We start from the raw sequence: 18,144 nt of genomic DNA, 5'->3' as shown, positions 1-18,144 counted from the left end.
AGGGTAAATGTACAAGTAGAATAATTGTAGTTCGTTATACCATGATTACATGATCACATGTCCGAAATAATATAATCATTAAACTATTGGAACGACTAGCGGTTGTAAAAAATATAGAACAAAAATCCAATAGGTCTGCAAATAAAATTGAAAACTTTCTATACCATCTTTGTTCTTGCAACTCATAGCATTAAGCAAATGATAAATTGTTCCAATTTAACTGAACATGTTTCATACACACATAGAAACATATGATTAGTTACATTGGAACACTGTTGAACATGCATAGAATGATTCGAATGGATTTTCCATTCATGTGACTCAAAATCTAAAACAAATCATGATCGAACGAACTACTACTATATATATAGTTCTTACTTTGCCAACAAAATACGTATGCATACAAGTCGCAACATTTGAATGTCTCCGACAAAGAGTGTTGCGCCAATCAATGTTAAGAAATTAATTGACGTTATAATCTACCGGTATCTCCTACGTTAATTTGTTGACAATACAGCCTCCTTAAAGTGAGAAAACAAACTCGCAAGAAAGATATCAACTAGATACATAGACAGGTTAGAGGTAATTATCACGTTTTGAAGATTAAACCTTCTATAAAAATGGATTATTCTGACTTTCGTTATTACTAATAAAATACAATAATCAACTGGCTCTAAACGTTTACATTTTCAGGGGTAAAAACTTAAATCTTGACATATGATAGTTGGAAGTGAGGAGACATTGTCTTTATCTCTATCCTTGCAGACATGTTCACAAGAAACTTGTCAACACTAATACATTTCACTTTCCTTTCTGACTGTACAAGTTTTACAAAGGAACGATAATGGAACAGTTGAAAACTATATGTTTCTTTGTGGATAGATTATCGAGAATTTAGTTTTAATAAACAAGAACTTAATCTCAATTCATATTACACATATCTGCAAGAGAAATGGTAATGCAACAAGCGACATAACTTCCGCGATAATACCACTATGGCTCAACCTTCAAACCAACCACAACCAACATAAAGCTAAAAGCTCTCTTCGGGAACTGAGAGAAAAGAAAGAAATTCAATTACAAAGTGGCAACCAGCTAATACATAACTGAAAAATCGTCATGAAAAAGATTTGTAGTAATTCGTGAAATATAACACACATTTAAAAATTATCATCTAGTGACCTTGACCTAAAAATAAGAAAAATGACCTTTACTGACCATTCCAGTAATCACAGTATTTCGTTTTATTATCATAAAGCATTCATTTTCGTGATTTCGTTGTTGGTTGATCCACAAATTACTGTAATTATTCTCTCATAATTGATTTCTCTACCAGGTAAATCAACTAAAAAGACTTCCATTAATATTACTGAAACTATGAAATAGTGAGCAAACAATAGACCGAACCCAAAAACCAAACTGGTTCAGTACTCAATCTCAATTCCAAATGGTCGTGGAGGTATGTAATTTTTGTTTATCAAAAATTAAAACACAATGTATAATGCCCTTGAACTTGCATCACTTCATTTTTCTTTCAATGTGGTTGACTTTTTCTTTGTCATTGTAAAAGCTGGAGTTCACCATTTCCATTTACCTACCTGTATATCTAACGAATGAGCATGCACATAAAAATCACATAGAAAAAGTTTTTTTGGTACAGGTATCTTTATTGTCATGTTAGAATATATAAACATAAACATTGTTTATTTCATAGTGTTCATCTTCTTTTTACATTATAGTACATCACAACCATTTACAGCAACATAGTGATAAAATAAAGAAAGGTGCACAGGAAGTGAGAATGGAACCCAGAGTTGTAGCGCTAAATTCAAGCCAGCAATAATCTGACATGCTTTCAGTACTTTGATGCAAGGGTCTTTGAACTTACACCTGAAAAACTTCTATTCATCCACAATTTTTCATTTTTTTTTCTTTCACTTTGACCTTTAGCAAGAAAACTATCTTGATGCATGCATTTTTTTGGCGTAAACATCCATGGCCGAGTTATCTAATTGAAATCTATAATTACACACTATCTTCTTAAAATTAAATGTTATTCAAATTTAAGAAAAAAACCAACAATGGATTAGTTAAACAAGTGCACTTTACCATCACCAAAAGCAATTGAAAAACTTTCTAAATCTAAAAGGTATTCATCAGGAAAACTGTTATTTCTAAATTAAATACTACCTTCTGTGCTTTTCAAACTAAGAAACATGCAGGTATTATGTGTGCAGTGAAAGTTAAGAGGAAAGTGAAACATGAAAAATCTAGAAAGCCATGCAAGCAGCTTGTAAGTTGTTAGTAAAGCGCAGTGTCACACATATGTTTATTACATGACAATGGTGAATATATTGCTGTAAATGAATGCAAGTATGAGCCAAAATTCCATGGTAGATTTCATATATGATATTATTTGAAATCATGCAACTTCATTCGTCCAAACAATGTTAAACTTGTGCAGTTGTTATTTAACAAAAGACTAATTATAGATCTCAATTCTGTGCATCTCATTAGTAGGATTAAATACAGATGGTAAATATTCCAGATGTAAATTTCTCTACATCAGAGTCAGTTGGGTGCTTTGATTCAAAGAGATGGTGCATAGACTAAACCATTTCTACCAGTAACACTGATTTCTAAGGGTGGTGAGATTATACAAGTCAACAGTTAATGGTGGAAATAAAATCACACACAATGAGAAAGCAACACAAACACAGCCCTGGATGTCCACCTATAAAGCCCCACAAACTGGCCCCACATATTAGCACAGCTTCTGGGAAATCCCTGCCCCCTCCTGTGTACCTCTCTTTTGTACAGTTCTGTATTAACATATTCGTTGCAATGGAAAATGTTGCAAATCTCTGTATGCAATGACCTCATATGGTGAGACTAATTACAAGAAATCAGGCGACAGAAAATCATAACGTCAAAAACAACCAACAGATAACATACATTTTGAATATTGTCTCATTATATTCAAAATTAAGAACTGCATATCACCAACACCCAGTCCCTTACACTATGAAATTACAGAATGTTAAACCTTATAAATTATCATGATATATAGTAAGAAGTTTTAGAAAACAAATAATTTGTGCATAATTTTTAAAGTTCATTCTAATTCCCCAAACACACCTCAGATCAAGATCTGAATAATCAAAGAAATATATAACATGAAAAGTAATAACTTCATTCAACAACAAAAAATCATAAAATGATATATGGATATTTATAAATGAGAATATGCTTAATACAACCTTAATAAACATATCTATATATATATATATATCTATTTATAAAACCTATGAAATGTATACATATAAATGTGATATATATTTCTCTTTGACTTCTGGCTCTAACATCAATGAGTATGGGATGCAGGGGGCAACATGAATCATAAGAGAGCAAGCTCTGGACCCTTAACAGACCATACTTCTTGTCCCAGAGAACTTTGATTTAAATCGACACCTATCCATACATATAATAATATCATGTGTAAGGTGCTACTTGATTATGCATTCACGCTTTTTTTCTATAAATGCTTTTGATAAATAAAGCCATATACAAATAACTAATCAATATAATATACTATTATGTCAATGGAATTGGAAATGTGATCGATTGGTATTGTGAAAGATTTTTATGATGTTGAAATTGTCCTACGTATAACAAGAAATGTCTGATTCAGTGGAAAATAATTCAAAAGCAATAGCCACAAGGGAATCTAAATTCTTGGAAAAAAAGCAACATAAACTCTATATCACAGATACACTTTAAATCAACAACTAAAACAACTTGAGTCTATTATTCAGCTAATAACTATTCTTCATTGACAAACAAATTTCCCAGCTAGCGTAGCACTTAACGACGCAAAAAAGTTTAATATTTAAAAATAACTTTTTTTCAGCAGTTGTCAATTACATGGAATGTGGTTTTGGCCATGAAAAAATTTGAAAAATCCTCGACAGTATTGCTTCTTTTTAAGCAGGGTAAATGAAATATCCTTGAGAATGATAAAAAAAGGAGGTCAAAGAATTAAAAGTATCTGAAATCACCTTGGCGACGACTGCCCCCGTTGGGAGGGGGTGGGGGGGCTGGTGGGGCAGGTGCCCCATTTGTCTGAATGTGGCTGTTGTATTCTCCGCTTGATCTTCTACCCCTCGTCTACAAAGAGCAAAAGTAATTTGTAAATAATCACAATAACAAAGGAAAGAAAATTGCAAAATATGAAATTTATAGGTTGTTAAATCACAAAAATGTTAAATCGGCAAAACTTTAATATATTTGTACCAGTACGTAAAATATTTCAGAAAGTATTAAACAGTTTAATAAAGTAATAATAGTAATGTCTGGAAGAAAACACAGTACATTTTTATATTAAAAAGTAATAAAACTGCATACCCCATTTACAAAGCGAAAAAACATGCCATTAAACTCCACACCAGAATGAATACAAAGTAAATTTCAAGTGTATGTGTTTTAAGCAATTTGTTTTGAAAATCTCTATGCTAATTGAGATTCCTACATACATTCAAATTACTGTGTAATACAAATCTCCAGGGATTAACTTAACAGGCACACAAGCCAAATTTGGATGAATTAAATGAGATAATTACTATTGTCTTAATCAAATATAAACTTAGCTATGATATGAAAAGTATTAAAAGAAGTTCTGTATAAATACAAAAGATATGCCAATTTCACATCTATAAGAAAGTACCATAGAGTTTTTTTTATAGGTTTTAATATAGACAAAATAACATTCATTCAAGGAAAAAAATACATGAATGTCATTTGTTGACATGCTTTTTTTTTTCTACGTCCCATCTTACGAATTAATATATAAATATACATAAATACTTAGTAGTGTACACTGTCTACACTAGAAGATAAAATAGTTCTACTTCTGGGAGTACTTTGCTCTGAACCAAGACCTCCGTAGCATTGATATACAACAGACTGGCTACATCATGAGTTAAGTGTTCTAATTTGATCACACCTTGACCTATTTCAATGAGGAGGAACCTCAAGGGTTACAGGTAGCAAATACTGGAAAAACAAAAAATTGGAAATCAACTCCCCCTCTTGCTATATATAATACCAGTCTTCCCATTTTCACTAAAACATTTTGTTAAAGAGGGAGATAAAATTAAAGGTTGTGATAATAAATTATTCTAAAAGAAGGAATAGAGTTAACTTTATTTCCTATGAAAAAGAGAGATAACAAAATGTCAGTTCATTGTTATTTTGTGTCAATCCAGAAAACAAATTAAATCATTTCTAATATTAAAAATAACTGAAAAAAAATAGCTAGGAAACATACTTCTCACCTAGAAACAACACTACTAGAATCTATTGTCAACAAATCTCTAAACTGTTAATCATAGAAAACTACAGTCCACACAAAAAAAAACCCTGGCAAAATATGGACATCTATGTGATATTTACCATCAAATGTTCCCAAGGTCTCTGGTAGTCAAAGAAGAATTTAAAATGTAAAAAGTTTCAATTTTTGATTTGAAAGAAAGGTGAAACCAAAAAAAAAAAAAAACCCAGAGGTGGTTTATGACTGTAAGAGAAATCAAGGTAAATTACTACTCTGTATGGACTGATTGGTCTAAGATTTCATTAAACATTCATGCTGAAGGTCAATCCCCTGTGTATCGACCTTGTGATTTCATATATACAAGCAAACATTACATGTCATTGAATTATTGTGACTTCCCCAAAGTTCCAACATTACACCTCCTTACATGAGTAAGCTTCCTTCTAATGCTTAACCTTTAAACCAAATTTTACAAAAAAGCATACATTTATGGCTATTAGTAACCTGGTGCAAAAACAATGACTTCCTACATGTATGTGATTGAGTTAGTCTATTGGAGCAGTTGTGAGAACAGAATACAACATGAAAATCTTTTTTAATAAAGCGACTAACTCTCATAAATCTAGTGAATGAGATGTTAATAATAATAATAATGCGATTGTCAACCGCTGACTACATGAAGTCAATCAGACAAGCTGGGTACTGACAGCCGCGTGTTATACATATGGACTCTCTGGGTGACGATATAGACTACATGTAGTACGTATTCTTACTGTTCATAACACTCTCCCAACACGGCCCTTAATGCTGTCTACTAGATCGCAACCCCTGGCAAAAAAATCATCGAGTGAACGAATGCTCTATTCAGATATAGTCATCCGGAATTCATTTTGAGATTTACTCTTATAGATGTAAAAGAAATATGTTCTGTTATCCTACTTTACTGAAGTAATCATTCAAAGCATGCATTATGAAATAGTGCAAAAGACTAATTCTTTACTCCCTTTAACAATATCTTCATATAGTAGAACTGAATACATGTATATAATCTTGGCTAGCTTTAGCTTAATAATGAAGTGAATCTAGTCTGTTAGGTGTGCCAATAGAAAATTCTGCTGCTTATAAAGAGACTTCAGAAGTAGACACCTAATTAAGTTATAATACAAGCTGTTCTTTGGGAATATTGCCTACTGGAACAATTTTGGGGATTAGATTAACCTGTGTGAATACAACAGAGGTCACTTAGAGTGTTTCGAGAGTATTTACCTTGTCAAAATCTCCCATACCATTGGCCTCGTACTCCTTAAGTATTGTGTAGGGGGCATACCCTATGTGACCCTCATGATTCTTCAGTTTCCACCAGTTTCTGGTATCATCTAACACCTGCAAAGAATTTTCTACTGTTGATATCGTGGTTAACAATATCATTATAAATGAAAAAAATACCAATAAAATTCTGCCCTATTAATAGAAAAGTATATTTTTTTTCAAAACCTTGCTAACTTTGATCAAATTTCCCCCTATATGTGGACTTTTTACAAGGATGTACAGTACACTTGTACATTTACAGTATCTTATTGATTTAATGTTGACTTGTTCTGACCTGTAGTAGTTCCCCTTTCTGCACAGTGATTTCTTTGGCATTTCTTCCCTGGCGATCATGAACTGCTTCCATCACTCTGAAACAGACAGTGACATATATAAACCAGTGGCCTTTAATAACGTTGATATGCACAAAAAAATCTGTATTTTTCACGGGAAGAAACACATTCCATTTAAACTGATAGGATATAGATCTATACTGATAGTACAGGTATCATTGGTCTTACTTTCCATTAGCCCTCAGAGTTTCTTGGACAAAGTCCAGCATCTTGTCCTGCTTAGTTCTGGGCTCTGGCATCCTAGGTTCATGAACTTCCCTGTTCCTGAACAATTCAAATAAACACACACACATCAGAATTCTTTATCAAAGTCAATCACTTCTATTACATGTTTTCCCACAAAAATCCTTCAAAAATGTAGTATTTGCAAAACTTGCAAATTGAATTTCATCGTTATTTACCTTTAGTTGCCAGTAAAACATTTTTAAAAACCGACATATTCTGTAACTAGCAGAGCTGACAGTAGAACAAAGCCGGCACTATAACATTGTAATCAATGTATAGTTACAATATTGATGTAATGTTCATTTGGTTCTTTAGCAATAGAATTAAAAATAGTGAGACTTTGACAGAGTTTGCTATTATTATAGAACTGAAGTGTGATATCACAGGACAGGGTTAAGAAGAAACAAAGGTAGTGAACAGATGGATGCAAGTCCTGGTAATGGACGAAAATTGGCCATTCCTGTTAGTGACAGCAGTACATTTTTTGACAAGTTACGAGTTAGTTATGGGAGGTTTTCAGACGAGGATGTACTTAACCTTTCACCTTTTAGCATCATGCAAAATTGTCTTACAAAACACTTTAACGTAAATTACTTGTAAATGTCGTCTCGTTCACTACAGGTAAACAGTAAAACATATCACACGTAAGACATGGTACAGGGTACGTAATTATTGCACAACAATCCTCAAACATTCAGATAAAAGGCAATTTTTTCCCATTTCAAAAAGAAATCGATTCCGATTAGGTTCAAAACATCATACAGTAAAATTCATAACATTCAAAAGAGACTACTTTGTCCACCAAACTGTTCTCATTACTGATGCCTTTTTCGATTATGATAAAGAAATACACTGAATGTTTGCTGACATGAAAAAGAGTCTGTGCAACAGACCTATTAATGTGCTGTTCGACATGCTCCTGATACCGTGCTACACTAGGGTTAGTATAGGGAACTCCCTGTGGAGGGGGAGTGGAGGGACGCTTGGTCGACCTTGCGTAGTTATTTTCCTCTGGGGGTCTGCTGAACTGGTCGTAACGAGTTGATCTCCCACCGTAGTTCCTGTCGTCATCTCGAGCTGACGGGAAAGGCATCACCATATCTCCTCCCTGGCAATTATAAAAATATTGTCGGATATTTACACACTAAATATTATTTACTTTAGATTCCTATTTAAACGCAAGGAATTCATATCTACTTCAAATCATGAGAAGTGAATCTTGCAAATTTTAAAATTTCGCATTTATTTTTTGGACATATATAGGCATTCACTACTTAATGTTCTCGGAATTTGATGGAAAACAGCTGAATTGTTGAATGAAGTACACACATAAAATAAGGAATCTACAGTAATTCATCAAATGTTGTTTTAATAAGTAGAAATGACTTGTATAATAATATATATAAAATGCTGATGTTCTTTGACTTTTCTTTCAAAAATTTTCTGAATCATGGTTTCATTCATATAAATTCAGATTCTTTGATTGTTCCATCAAAAATACATCTTTTTAAGGCCTAAATAGTTTGATTTGTTCAAATATATTCAGTCATTGAATGGTTTATCAAAAATACATCTTTCCAATGGTTTTGCTCCTTACCTCTCTCCTTGCTCTCTCCTCATAGTTGCGGTCCCGAATCTGTCTCTCATGGTTCATCAGAGCATCCTCAATACGAGTCCTGTCTAACCTTTCTACTGGGGCCGACATCGCAGGGGCCGACATCGCAGGGGCCCACCCATTGTAGAACCGCGGCATGTATGTGTCTCCATAGTTGTCTCTGTAAACATCATGCACAGTTTAAATGAGATTCTTTTTTCCATTACAGGTCTGAATTAAATCTCGTATCTTATATACTATATACAAACAGTTCAATCAACTAATTTGGTTATAATGTATAATGTAGTATAATATCATGAGAAGAAAATATTTATTTCCATAATATTTACAAATGCAAATATTCCTTTTATCTGTTCCAATGAAAAAGTAAAATGACCGTTAGCCAATAGTTTGTTTATTCTATCTCATTATTTATGGTACGTATATAAACATTAGCTAGTTTCATGATCCATATAGTCCATTTTGTAAGAAATTAATAATCACTTTAAAAATAATTCCTTTAGATATGAAACTGGTTGGTACATGATAAAATCTAAGCTCTTTGGGCCTGACAGATTATGATCATGTGGCAGACCAAGTACAGGTTCCTACAAAAATTTTAATATTGTTTTTGTACTTCAAGTACAAAAAACTGGAGATTTGATAAACAAACAATTTTACCTTCATGACTTTTACCCTGAGTAAGTCAAAACAAGAAGGTAAATGAATAAGATATCCCAGTGGAGAGTACATATGTACCTGCTATTTATCCATGATTTTCCCAGTGACTGCCACAGTTCAAGTTCTTTGGATGTTAAACAGTTCAGTAACAATTGCTTAGCATCCTGGGTAATGCCTGGCCTTGTTGCACTCTCAGCAAGGTCCCGACCCCCATGCACTGGGTCACGGCTAGCCTCGTATATCAGGCTCAATGGGGTGAACAAGAAGTGAACAAGCTCTGGTGCATTAGGATCATGAATGTGTGCCTTCAGCTTTGCCAACAGGTTAAATGCGAATTTGAACTTTTCAAAAATGTCAATGAAATCATCAGCAGGTGGGGGCTTTGCTCTCATATTCAGCATCCCATCTGTAGGAAAATATATCATTTCTTTATTTAGTGCTTTTATTTTAGATATTTATCATCACTACCTACAACTGCATACATCCCTATGATTTCACACAACTTTCTCCCTGATTTATGAAATTTTACGTTATGAATCCCTATATATTTTATTATACCTCCAGTGGGTCGACCATTTTTGGACTTTTTGTTGCTCCTGTCCTTCCGTCGCCTTTCTAACTCTTTATATGCTTCTGCCGCCTGCTGAAGTCTTGACACAAACTTTTCTATGTCATCAAAACAAGCATTTAGCAGTTGCTAGAAAAAATGGTAATAAAAAAAGTTCAATAAGTATTTTTAGACAGAAATTTATCAATTCAGCTCTTATACTCAATTTTTCAAGAAATTAATTGTACAATGTTATTTACAGCTATAAATTTATATCATTTGTATAAGGAAACACTAACGCAATATTAAAATTGAAAAAGGAAGAAATGTTTGTTTAATATTCCTACATATCATGTATATCAATTTGTATTATCTGAATCTTTTCTTTCAAACAATCAGATTTCTCTCACTTTTGAGCAAAGTTGTTAAGAAAAAAAGCTAAAATATACATGACTCTTAACTCTTCAGTTGCTATTTTTGCTGTCTGGCCTAAATAGCTATCATTGAAATGTGTTTAAAAAGGTGCAAACTTTTAAAATACTTTCTCAACTTTTGTGAAACCAACTTACCACATCCCTCTCTAGAATTTCGTTCTGGGGGCTGTCCATTTCTGTGGGCATGTACGAGGCCCTGTTGGTTTGTCCCAGTCCCCCCAGACCTCCCACTCGGCTCTGTCTGTAGTCTGAAAGTATACCCCAAACAAACCACTGAAATAAATGCCACCTATTGCCAACACATAGCAGGTAGTTTTTCCTAAAACACAGATTATTAATTTCTCTGTCACCAAGTCCATGGGTATGTTTTATTATAACCACGTGTGCAACATTCTTCCAGATTAATCCTTTGCATTTACTTCCTGGCCAAAATATTCAAGGTATAGCCGTACATCCAGTAATAGTGGATTTCCAACTGATACTTTTCCTCGACTTCAGCCGATGACCAGCAAACAAACTTACCCTGATAAATATTTCGGTGACAAAGACAACCTTGCCCTGGGCCTGCACTGGTCTTGATTTCCTGCCCATTACTGATATCTGATCAAGTCACACATTACCAAGGCAATAAGTTGACTTATCTCCAGTTTATAAATTCATGACCATACTATCTTAACACTCCAATACCTCACAAATAATTACTGCAGGCAGGGTTTGTCTCTACTTTATCCTTGTAGTTAATAAAAAAGAAATCTTATCTAAAATATACTACAGCATAAATATTCTTATAAAAATGCACTATCATTGTTTTCAAAACCCGACGTTCAGTTTTTGATTTAATGCATGTGGTTGCACAGCAAAACGTTGGACAATTCTCCATGATGAGATTAGTACATATTATGACCCCCCCCCCCCACTTAAAAAAGCCCAACCCCAAGTCACTGCATATATACCCAGGTACAGAGATGGGTAGACGGGTCAAACAAGTTTATCACAACAATAATACAATAATGGAGGATGCAGGGTTTGAACCAGGATACTGTATCAGTTACTAAATTCATCCATGGTTCATGACCACTGAGCCATGTTCTCTCCGAGGTTACCTCCTAATTTCTGCGTCTCTTCAAATTCTATTTTATTTCAACTCATTATTAAAAAATATGACTTAATCAAGATAATAAAATTTCTTTACACAGAAAAAAAACTTAAAAAAAAAAAAAATTGTCAAGAAATACAAAGTCGCAATTTCATTAGTTCTCAAAAATTCATTACATGAGCATTACTGCAGCTTTATTTGAAAAAAAAATAGTGTAATATTATTATGGATAAAGCAAATGAAAGGATAAGAGAAGCATTTATTGAAACCTCTAAAATTCTTATATCAATTAATTAATAATTGTGCATATTTAAAAAAAATGTAAGAAACAATCTATGTACCTATAAAAATTATCTTCATTGAAAGACTATCAAATAGCAGTCTCTTTTGAATTACCTAAATGCATATTATTAGCTAAATTTAAAGCATACTTTCATTCTCAAGGAAATCCTATGCCACCTTGCTTGACTTTCAAACAGCAACAAGTCAAATTAAGGTAACTACCTGTTAAAGCTGTATTAGTAGCTCTGCATTAGTATAGAAGCTATTTTCCCTTTCTGCTATCGTCTTAATCATGAGATGCTAATATTTTCCCTTCTCCCCAAACACCATTCATCTTAAATCTGTATAGCTACCAATTCAAACCTTTGATATACTTCATTCTTTAAAATCAATCTCTTGTCATACATTTATAATAGATTTATTTCCATAATAAAGGTATCAATCATTTTTAACCCCTTCTATGACATGCTGTAATCATTTTGAAAAATTAAATGTGCAATCAATTCTATTAAAATCTAAGCGCAGGACACATGCACAAGAAATTAGCTCTGCCGATGCTGGTGAGAGTGAGGCAGGGCGATTTGCCATGGCATGCTGCTAGGGAGAGAAAAACTCACTAATGTCATCATCTACGATACTATTGGCCTGATTATCCCGTTCTCTAGGGCCCTGCTGTGTGAAGAAATCACTGCGACCCAGACCTGCACTCTCTTTCAAGTAAGATTCTAGAAATACAAAAGTTCCACACTCGGTTCAAGCATCTGCCATTTTAAAGTCTGAAATAGCTGTAAACTTTGTACATCTGTAAGAAGTTGTCAAGACGATAACTTGTAATAAATGCTGAAATGAAATATCTGTTTACATTTTAACATGTCTCGATATGATATCATAGCTTAAGAGACACATTGAAATTATCAAATTAACTGGGAAATTAAATGATACGCAAAACAAGTTTCAAAATGGAACATTTATAATATTATCCTTTTTACATAATGCATGCATTTAGTTGGATAAATGTCTAGTGATACAGCTAATTGAACATGTTCCAAGATAAAGCTATGTGACACATTGAATGTTTTTAGTCTGCCTTAAAAACAGTAATACTGTCTCTGGGGCTTTGTTGTTGACCCTATAAAAAGCATATCTCCATTTTGTATCAGCTTTTCTCAAAATGAATTAAATATTTTTTATAGTCATCAATATTGTTTCTAGTTTCTTACAGTGAAGCATAGTCAGTGTGAGTGTTAGCTAGTATGTGATATATAAATTATGTATTCAAGTCTGGCTTGAGTTTAACAAATTTGGAGATACTAGTATCACTGGTAACAAATATGTCAATTACAAAACAAACCCCTTCCATACATCATGGCAAATACCCCGGTAGCTCTAAGGTGCCTTACATACAGTTTACATAGCTAGAGTCACTCAAAGTTGTCTACCTAAAACATGTACATTAGCCTTAAAACCTGATACTCAATTTTCCTTAAACCTGATAATCTCATATAACATCAATTTTTATTGATAAACTTATACAGGTATGGACAGACGCACAATATTATTACATAAATCACTACATCTACGCATGCACCAATTTATCCAATCAGAGTCGTGGGCATGCTTTAACAAGTTGTTTGTCATTTTGTACGGTGACCTTGATATAGAAAATCCAAGAAATAAATAAACAGAAGGTTCTATTTTGTAATATTTCTGGGAATAGTAATTTTGTTGTTATTTTGTTTCTAAGTGCATGCATACTTTTATAATACCAAAGAGTTTGAATATCATCCCTCACAATGAAGAAGTCTTTCTTACCCACGTCAAACAAACTTGAATCAGAATTGTCAAGCGGTGTGTTCAGAGCTGATGGGATAAAGAGAATACCAGTAAATTTGGAAACAACAGAATTTTCTCAACTCAAATGGCTATGTTTGAGAAAGAAAATTAGAATGCAATAAAAATCAGATTTCAAAAGTAGACTTCACGTTAATTAAATTCCGCTGAAAAAAACAGAGAAAGTAACAATTTAAATGACCATAAACCATAACCAAAGGATTCTACACATTAAAACTGAACCCCAAACACCAATTGAATATCATAAATATCAAATCAACCGTGTCCATAAAATTACTAAACTTTGTGGTATATGTTGGACTATATGATACATGTATGTGTATATGAAATACAGAGAACATTCAGAACCCCTTTCCTTCCATACATGTATAATGATACATTTGGAAACCCTCGTCTCTTTTGGTTAGAATATCCTGACAGACATGAGACATGGCAGGCAGACTTACAATGTGTACTCCTCTTGACTTACTTTGGTAGTTTTGGCTGGATTTGATAAATTCCTGATTAAAATCGCTAGAACTGGCCGAAAACTGTCGCCGTGTGACGGAGGGATGCCAGGACCATTGACCGGCTACAGTCATTAAACAGCAGAAAAAAACACCACATTCAATGGGCTGAGTATTTTTTTAAAAAGTTTTTAGTGTCAAAACCCCCTGTGATCATTATTAAAGTAACTTGAACATTAAATGGAATTTAATTCCTAAACTAGTCATTGATCGTAATGTCACTAAATGAAAACCCCTGGACTAAGGTCCCATAGGTAAACACAGAGTAATAATCTATACAATTGAACATACCTTGATCATATGCTAGAAGTTGTCAATCATGAATAGATGTTTATTCTCATAAAGAAGACCATGCAAAATCTAGAACATGCTTTATAACTCTTTGTCAATTCTTTGTCAATTTCTAGTGTAAACTCTACTAAAACCTATATCCTCAAATGATTCCGCAGTCAAAAATCTATGGAATCCTCTCAGAAACATGCATTTCAAAATTATTGAACTACATTAGAAAAAAAAATATGAGGATGACTTGGTCTGTAATGGTTAGTTTCATTCCATGATATACCCCCAGATGCAGGTGCAAAGGGAAGTAACTCTGATTTACCTGCATCATGAATGTCCAGATTTCTGACCTGAGTTTCTATATTTTGATTGCTGTCACTTATATCAGGTGATATAATGTTCACACCTAGAAGTATTTTGATCATACAAGCAAGTACATGAATGATGTCCCCTTATCAAAAAAGAAATGACAATCTTCAACAAAATTTTGTACTCTGTAAATTATGTCACCATTGAACTATGTATGAGAATATTGTCCTCATAATCATCGTGTTTGATCTGGTCAGTGATGTCATCTTGAATTTGAACTGCACTTGAGAAAATTGTTCTCTTAATCCTCCTGGTCAGTGATGTCATTATAAAAATTAACTTTCCTCATCAAGAATGACAAAGATAGAAGACTACTGAAGACTAATTAGCTAAGGGCTCTGTGAAAGTAGAAGATATTTGTCTTTAAATTCTTACCCATATCTCCAAACCTTGGGGGCTGAGGTGCAGGGCCTGAGGGTGGAGGTGGTATCCTCTGTCTGTAAATCACAAATGATGAAAAATTAGAACCATGAACAACAGATTAAATGCCAAAATACCTGTTAATTATATCTCATTAAATAAAAGGTTTCTATATACACATTTTTTTATAAGCTAGCTAATACAGTGTATTTTGAACAAGATATTTGTGAGCCAATGCTCAATAGTAATACCCCCGCTCGACATTTAACAGGAAGTTGATGTTCGATTGGTACAAAAATAAATCTCACCATATGGCATGCCTAAACAAAGAGCGTTTTAAAATTTCAAGCACCTACATTGAAAAGTTGCTGAGAAAAATGCGACAAATTTTTGTAACTGACAGACAAAAAGACACACAAGGGTAAAACAATATACCCCCCTCTCTGAAGGAGAGTAGTTCAGAAACTTTACATTTAGAAAGAGAATGGTATTATTTTTTGTTAGAGTTTAGAAAGGCACTCTCAGTTTTTTTAAAGATACATGTTTATTGGAAAAATAGCGTAAATTTGCAAATGATAATTTTACCACTTGTTTCCATTCTCCAACAAGAATCTGATTAACCTTCATTATGGTTTCCTTGATCCTCTCCACTCTTGTGAGCGTATTACTTGCTTACTTACCCTGAAGTAGCTCTGCCCCGCCCTTCCTTTGCTGCCTGTATTTCATCCACAATATCCTGTGCCTAAATCATGGACAGAGATGTGGAATTTAAAATATGAATACATTATTTTAAAAATCAACAGTAATGCACAAAGAGCAATTCTGTAATTAAGAACATGGGTTACATGAGAAAAAAGCATTGGGAGACCCATAAGCTGAGATAGAGGATCCAGTTTATGCTCCTAAAGATGGGATGCACTCTACTGAAAGAGACATTGGACATCACTTAGCAAGCTTACTGTTTGGGAGTCCTCAAAGATGAGATGCAGTTTTATAAGAGTTAACAATGCTTCGCAAATTAATCATTTGGAAGATTTCAGATACTAGCTAAATAACATGCATTTATAATGACTAGCTTATTAGTTATTTTCTTAGCTTTTTACAATATGTTTTCTTAGCTTTTACAATATGCAGCATGCAATGTATGTGTGGAATTTCGCACCTTTCCTCTCAAAAATGAAATTCTTCAATTACTGTACTTTATTTCCTTAAACATCAATTATGAAACAATGTATACGTAAATTAACCTTAAGCAGAGAAACAAAGTAAACTGGTTTTGAAAGTCGCAGAATAGGTAAAAAAAAGCTGATGGGTATAAACAATTTGTCGTTTGTGTTTTTCATGATAACTGTGATATAATTCATGTTATTTCTTTAGGCTGAATATTATCTCTTTTATAAAAGTTATTTTTTTAGTTTTTTAAAATTCTAAATAAATTACCGGTATATTGATATAAATAAAAATTTGTTTCAAAAGCCCTTTTAAACTTGCCTTTGTTGCTTGGTTAGTTAACTGGAATGAAATGGCATCAATGAAAATTAGACTTACTGGCACAAGTCAAACGGCCATAAGAATAAGATATGAGCATGTGATTAACATATTTAAGACATATTAAGCATGTGATTAACACATTATCTATGTTAATTTGTAAATCACGCTCACCAAAACATTCTAAATTCCGGGTTTTTTTTCATTCATTAATATCTACACAGCTCTCTGATACTGATTCATTCTCCCACACCACATAGAACATGATTTATCTCTCTACAGGTCCCCAGCCTACACATCCATTATGACACACATACATCAAGGGTAGACTACATAATAGGTAATATTTTCAACACTGGTGATTTTAGAGACGTTTAATAACTAATCTCTTTGCTACGTAGAGCAACAATGAAAATATACTCAAATTAAACATACTCTACAAAATCAACAGAGTATTCACAGTTCAAAAATTTTAAAGTAATTCACCCAGATAAATCCCTTATATTGAGAATTAGCTAACTTGATTCCATGTATATATTAGGTCTTGATGCTTTGTTTCTGTCAGTCCAGTGCTTTTTGATTCTTGTCCATTCTTTAGAATACTTACAGGGTTCGCTATGCTCTGGAAGATGTGCATGTCAGATGGACCACTCCTCTTGCGAGGGTCGTCCAGTACTGTGAACAGGATCAAGTTTGTGTAGATTTCTCTCTTGTCATCCTTGAATATGGCTGTAGGTTCATAAACGAGGTCCAGCGAAAATCTCTCCAGTTCATCCTGCATAAAACAAAAAAAAGCTCACATCTTCCACTCTGTAAATCAGCCTGTCTGATTCAGTTTTTAAATTATCAATACACGCTATTTAACATGTACTTGGACAGCTAATAAAATATTTTGTGTGCACTCAGAGAGCACATTCTTTCATAAATATAATTAGCAAATCAACGTCATGTTAATAGAATAACCTGTTTCCTGTCTATTACCAATACATGTATGATGAAATAGCTTTTAACACTCTTCAAAATAAACCCATGCACGAACAAAGATATATTAAGGAAATTGTTCAAAACAACAATGACATCTAAAGATATGTATCGCGTCTTAATCAACGTACCCCATTGCTTCTGTCTACTATGACGAGATTACTGGACGCCCTGTCCACAAACATGGTGCACCGCATGGTCCAGATTCCCGTGGTGCTCTCCATCTGCCGCAGCTTCCGCAAACCATCCTCCGGGGACATTGTCCCTGAAAGAGAGAGAAGGAAACATTACATTCTAGGTACAATGAAAGTAGTTGCCAACAAATAGGACCAAATTATCTTTTTAAAAAATAATATGATGCACAAATATTTACTATAGACGACGAGAATGATTTGATCTATTCTTCTTTTACAATAAACTAATGTATTTTAAAAGTAAACTCTAAATAGCAGAATTGG

The 18,144-nt window shown here is 33.4% G+C and overlaps 1 protein-coding gene across 15 annotated transcripts in view; it reads right to left on the bottom strand.

Moving 5' to 3' along the window:
* The window catches only part of LOC128164466 (epidermal growth factor receptor kinase substrate 8-like), a 37,743-nt gene that overhangs the window by 6,037 nt on the left and 13,562 nt on the right, over nucleotides 1–18,144 (bottom strand). For 7 of the 15 annotated variants that reach the window (XM_052828356.1, XM_052828303.1, XM_052828365.1 and 4 more), the window contains 18 exons: nucleotides 17,818–17,951; nucleotides 17,313–17,480; nucleotides 16,709–16,729; nucleotides 15,898–15,959; nucleotides 15,233–15,294; nucleotides 14,811–14,894; nucleotides 12,467–12,574; nucleotides 10,607–10,719; nucleotides 10,049–10,187; nucleotides 9,569–9,896; nucleotides 8,813–8,990; nucleotides 8,109–8,323; nucleotides 7,810–7,830; nucleotides 7,159–7,254; nucleotides 6,933–7,008; nucleotides 6,596–6,712; nucleotides 5,452–5,472; nucleotides 4,059–4,167 (listed from right to left, as the gene is read on the bottom strand). In XM_052828356.1, coding sequence (XP_052684316.1) covers nucleotides 4,059–4,167; nucleotides 5,452–5,472; nucleotides 6,596–6,712; nucleotides 6,933–7,008; nucleotides 7,159–7,254; nucleotides 7,810–7,830; nucleotides 8,109–8,323; nucleotides 8,813–8,990; nucleotides 9,569–9,896; nucleotides 10,049–10,187; nucleotides 10,607–10,719; nucleotides 12,467–12,574; nucleotides 14,811–14,894; nucleotides 15,233–15,294; nucleotides 15,898–15,959; nucleotides 16,709–16,729; nucleotides 17,313–17,480; nucleotides 17,818–17,951 — 2,052 coding nt within the window. The remainder of the gene's footprint in view (nucleotides 1–4,058; nucleotides 4,168–5,451; nucleotides 5,473–6,595; nucleotides 6,713–6,932; nucleotides 7,009–7,158; nucleotides 7,255–7,809; nucleotides 7,831–8,108; nucleotides 8,324–8,812; nucleotides 8,991–9,568; nucleotides 9,897–10,048; nucleotides 10,188–10,606; nucleotides 10,720–12,466; nucleotides 12,575–14,810; nucleotides 14,895–15,232; nucleotides 15,295–15,897; nucleotides 15,960–16,708; nucleotides 16,730–17,312; nucleotides 17,481–17,817; nucleotides 17,952–18,144) is intronic. The other 8 variants (XM_052828327.1, XM_052828410.1, XM_052828336.1 and 5 more) reach the window with 8 other exon arrangements.

This window comes from Crassostrea angulata, chromosome 1 (genome assembly GCF_025612915.1).
Source record: "Crassostrea angulata isolate pt1a10 chromosome 1, ASM2561291v2, whole genome shotgun sequence".
In the NCBI taxonomy this organism is placed as follows: Eukaryota; Metazoa; Mollusca; class Bivalvia; order Ostreida; family Ostreidae; genus Magallana; species Magallana angulata.
This window is presented reverse-complemented; position numbering and strand designations above follow the sequence as displayed.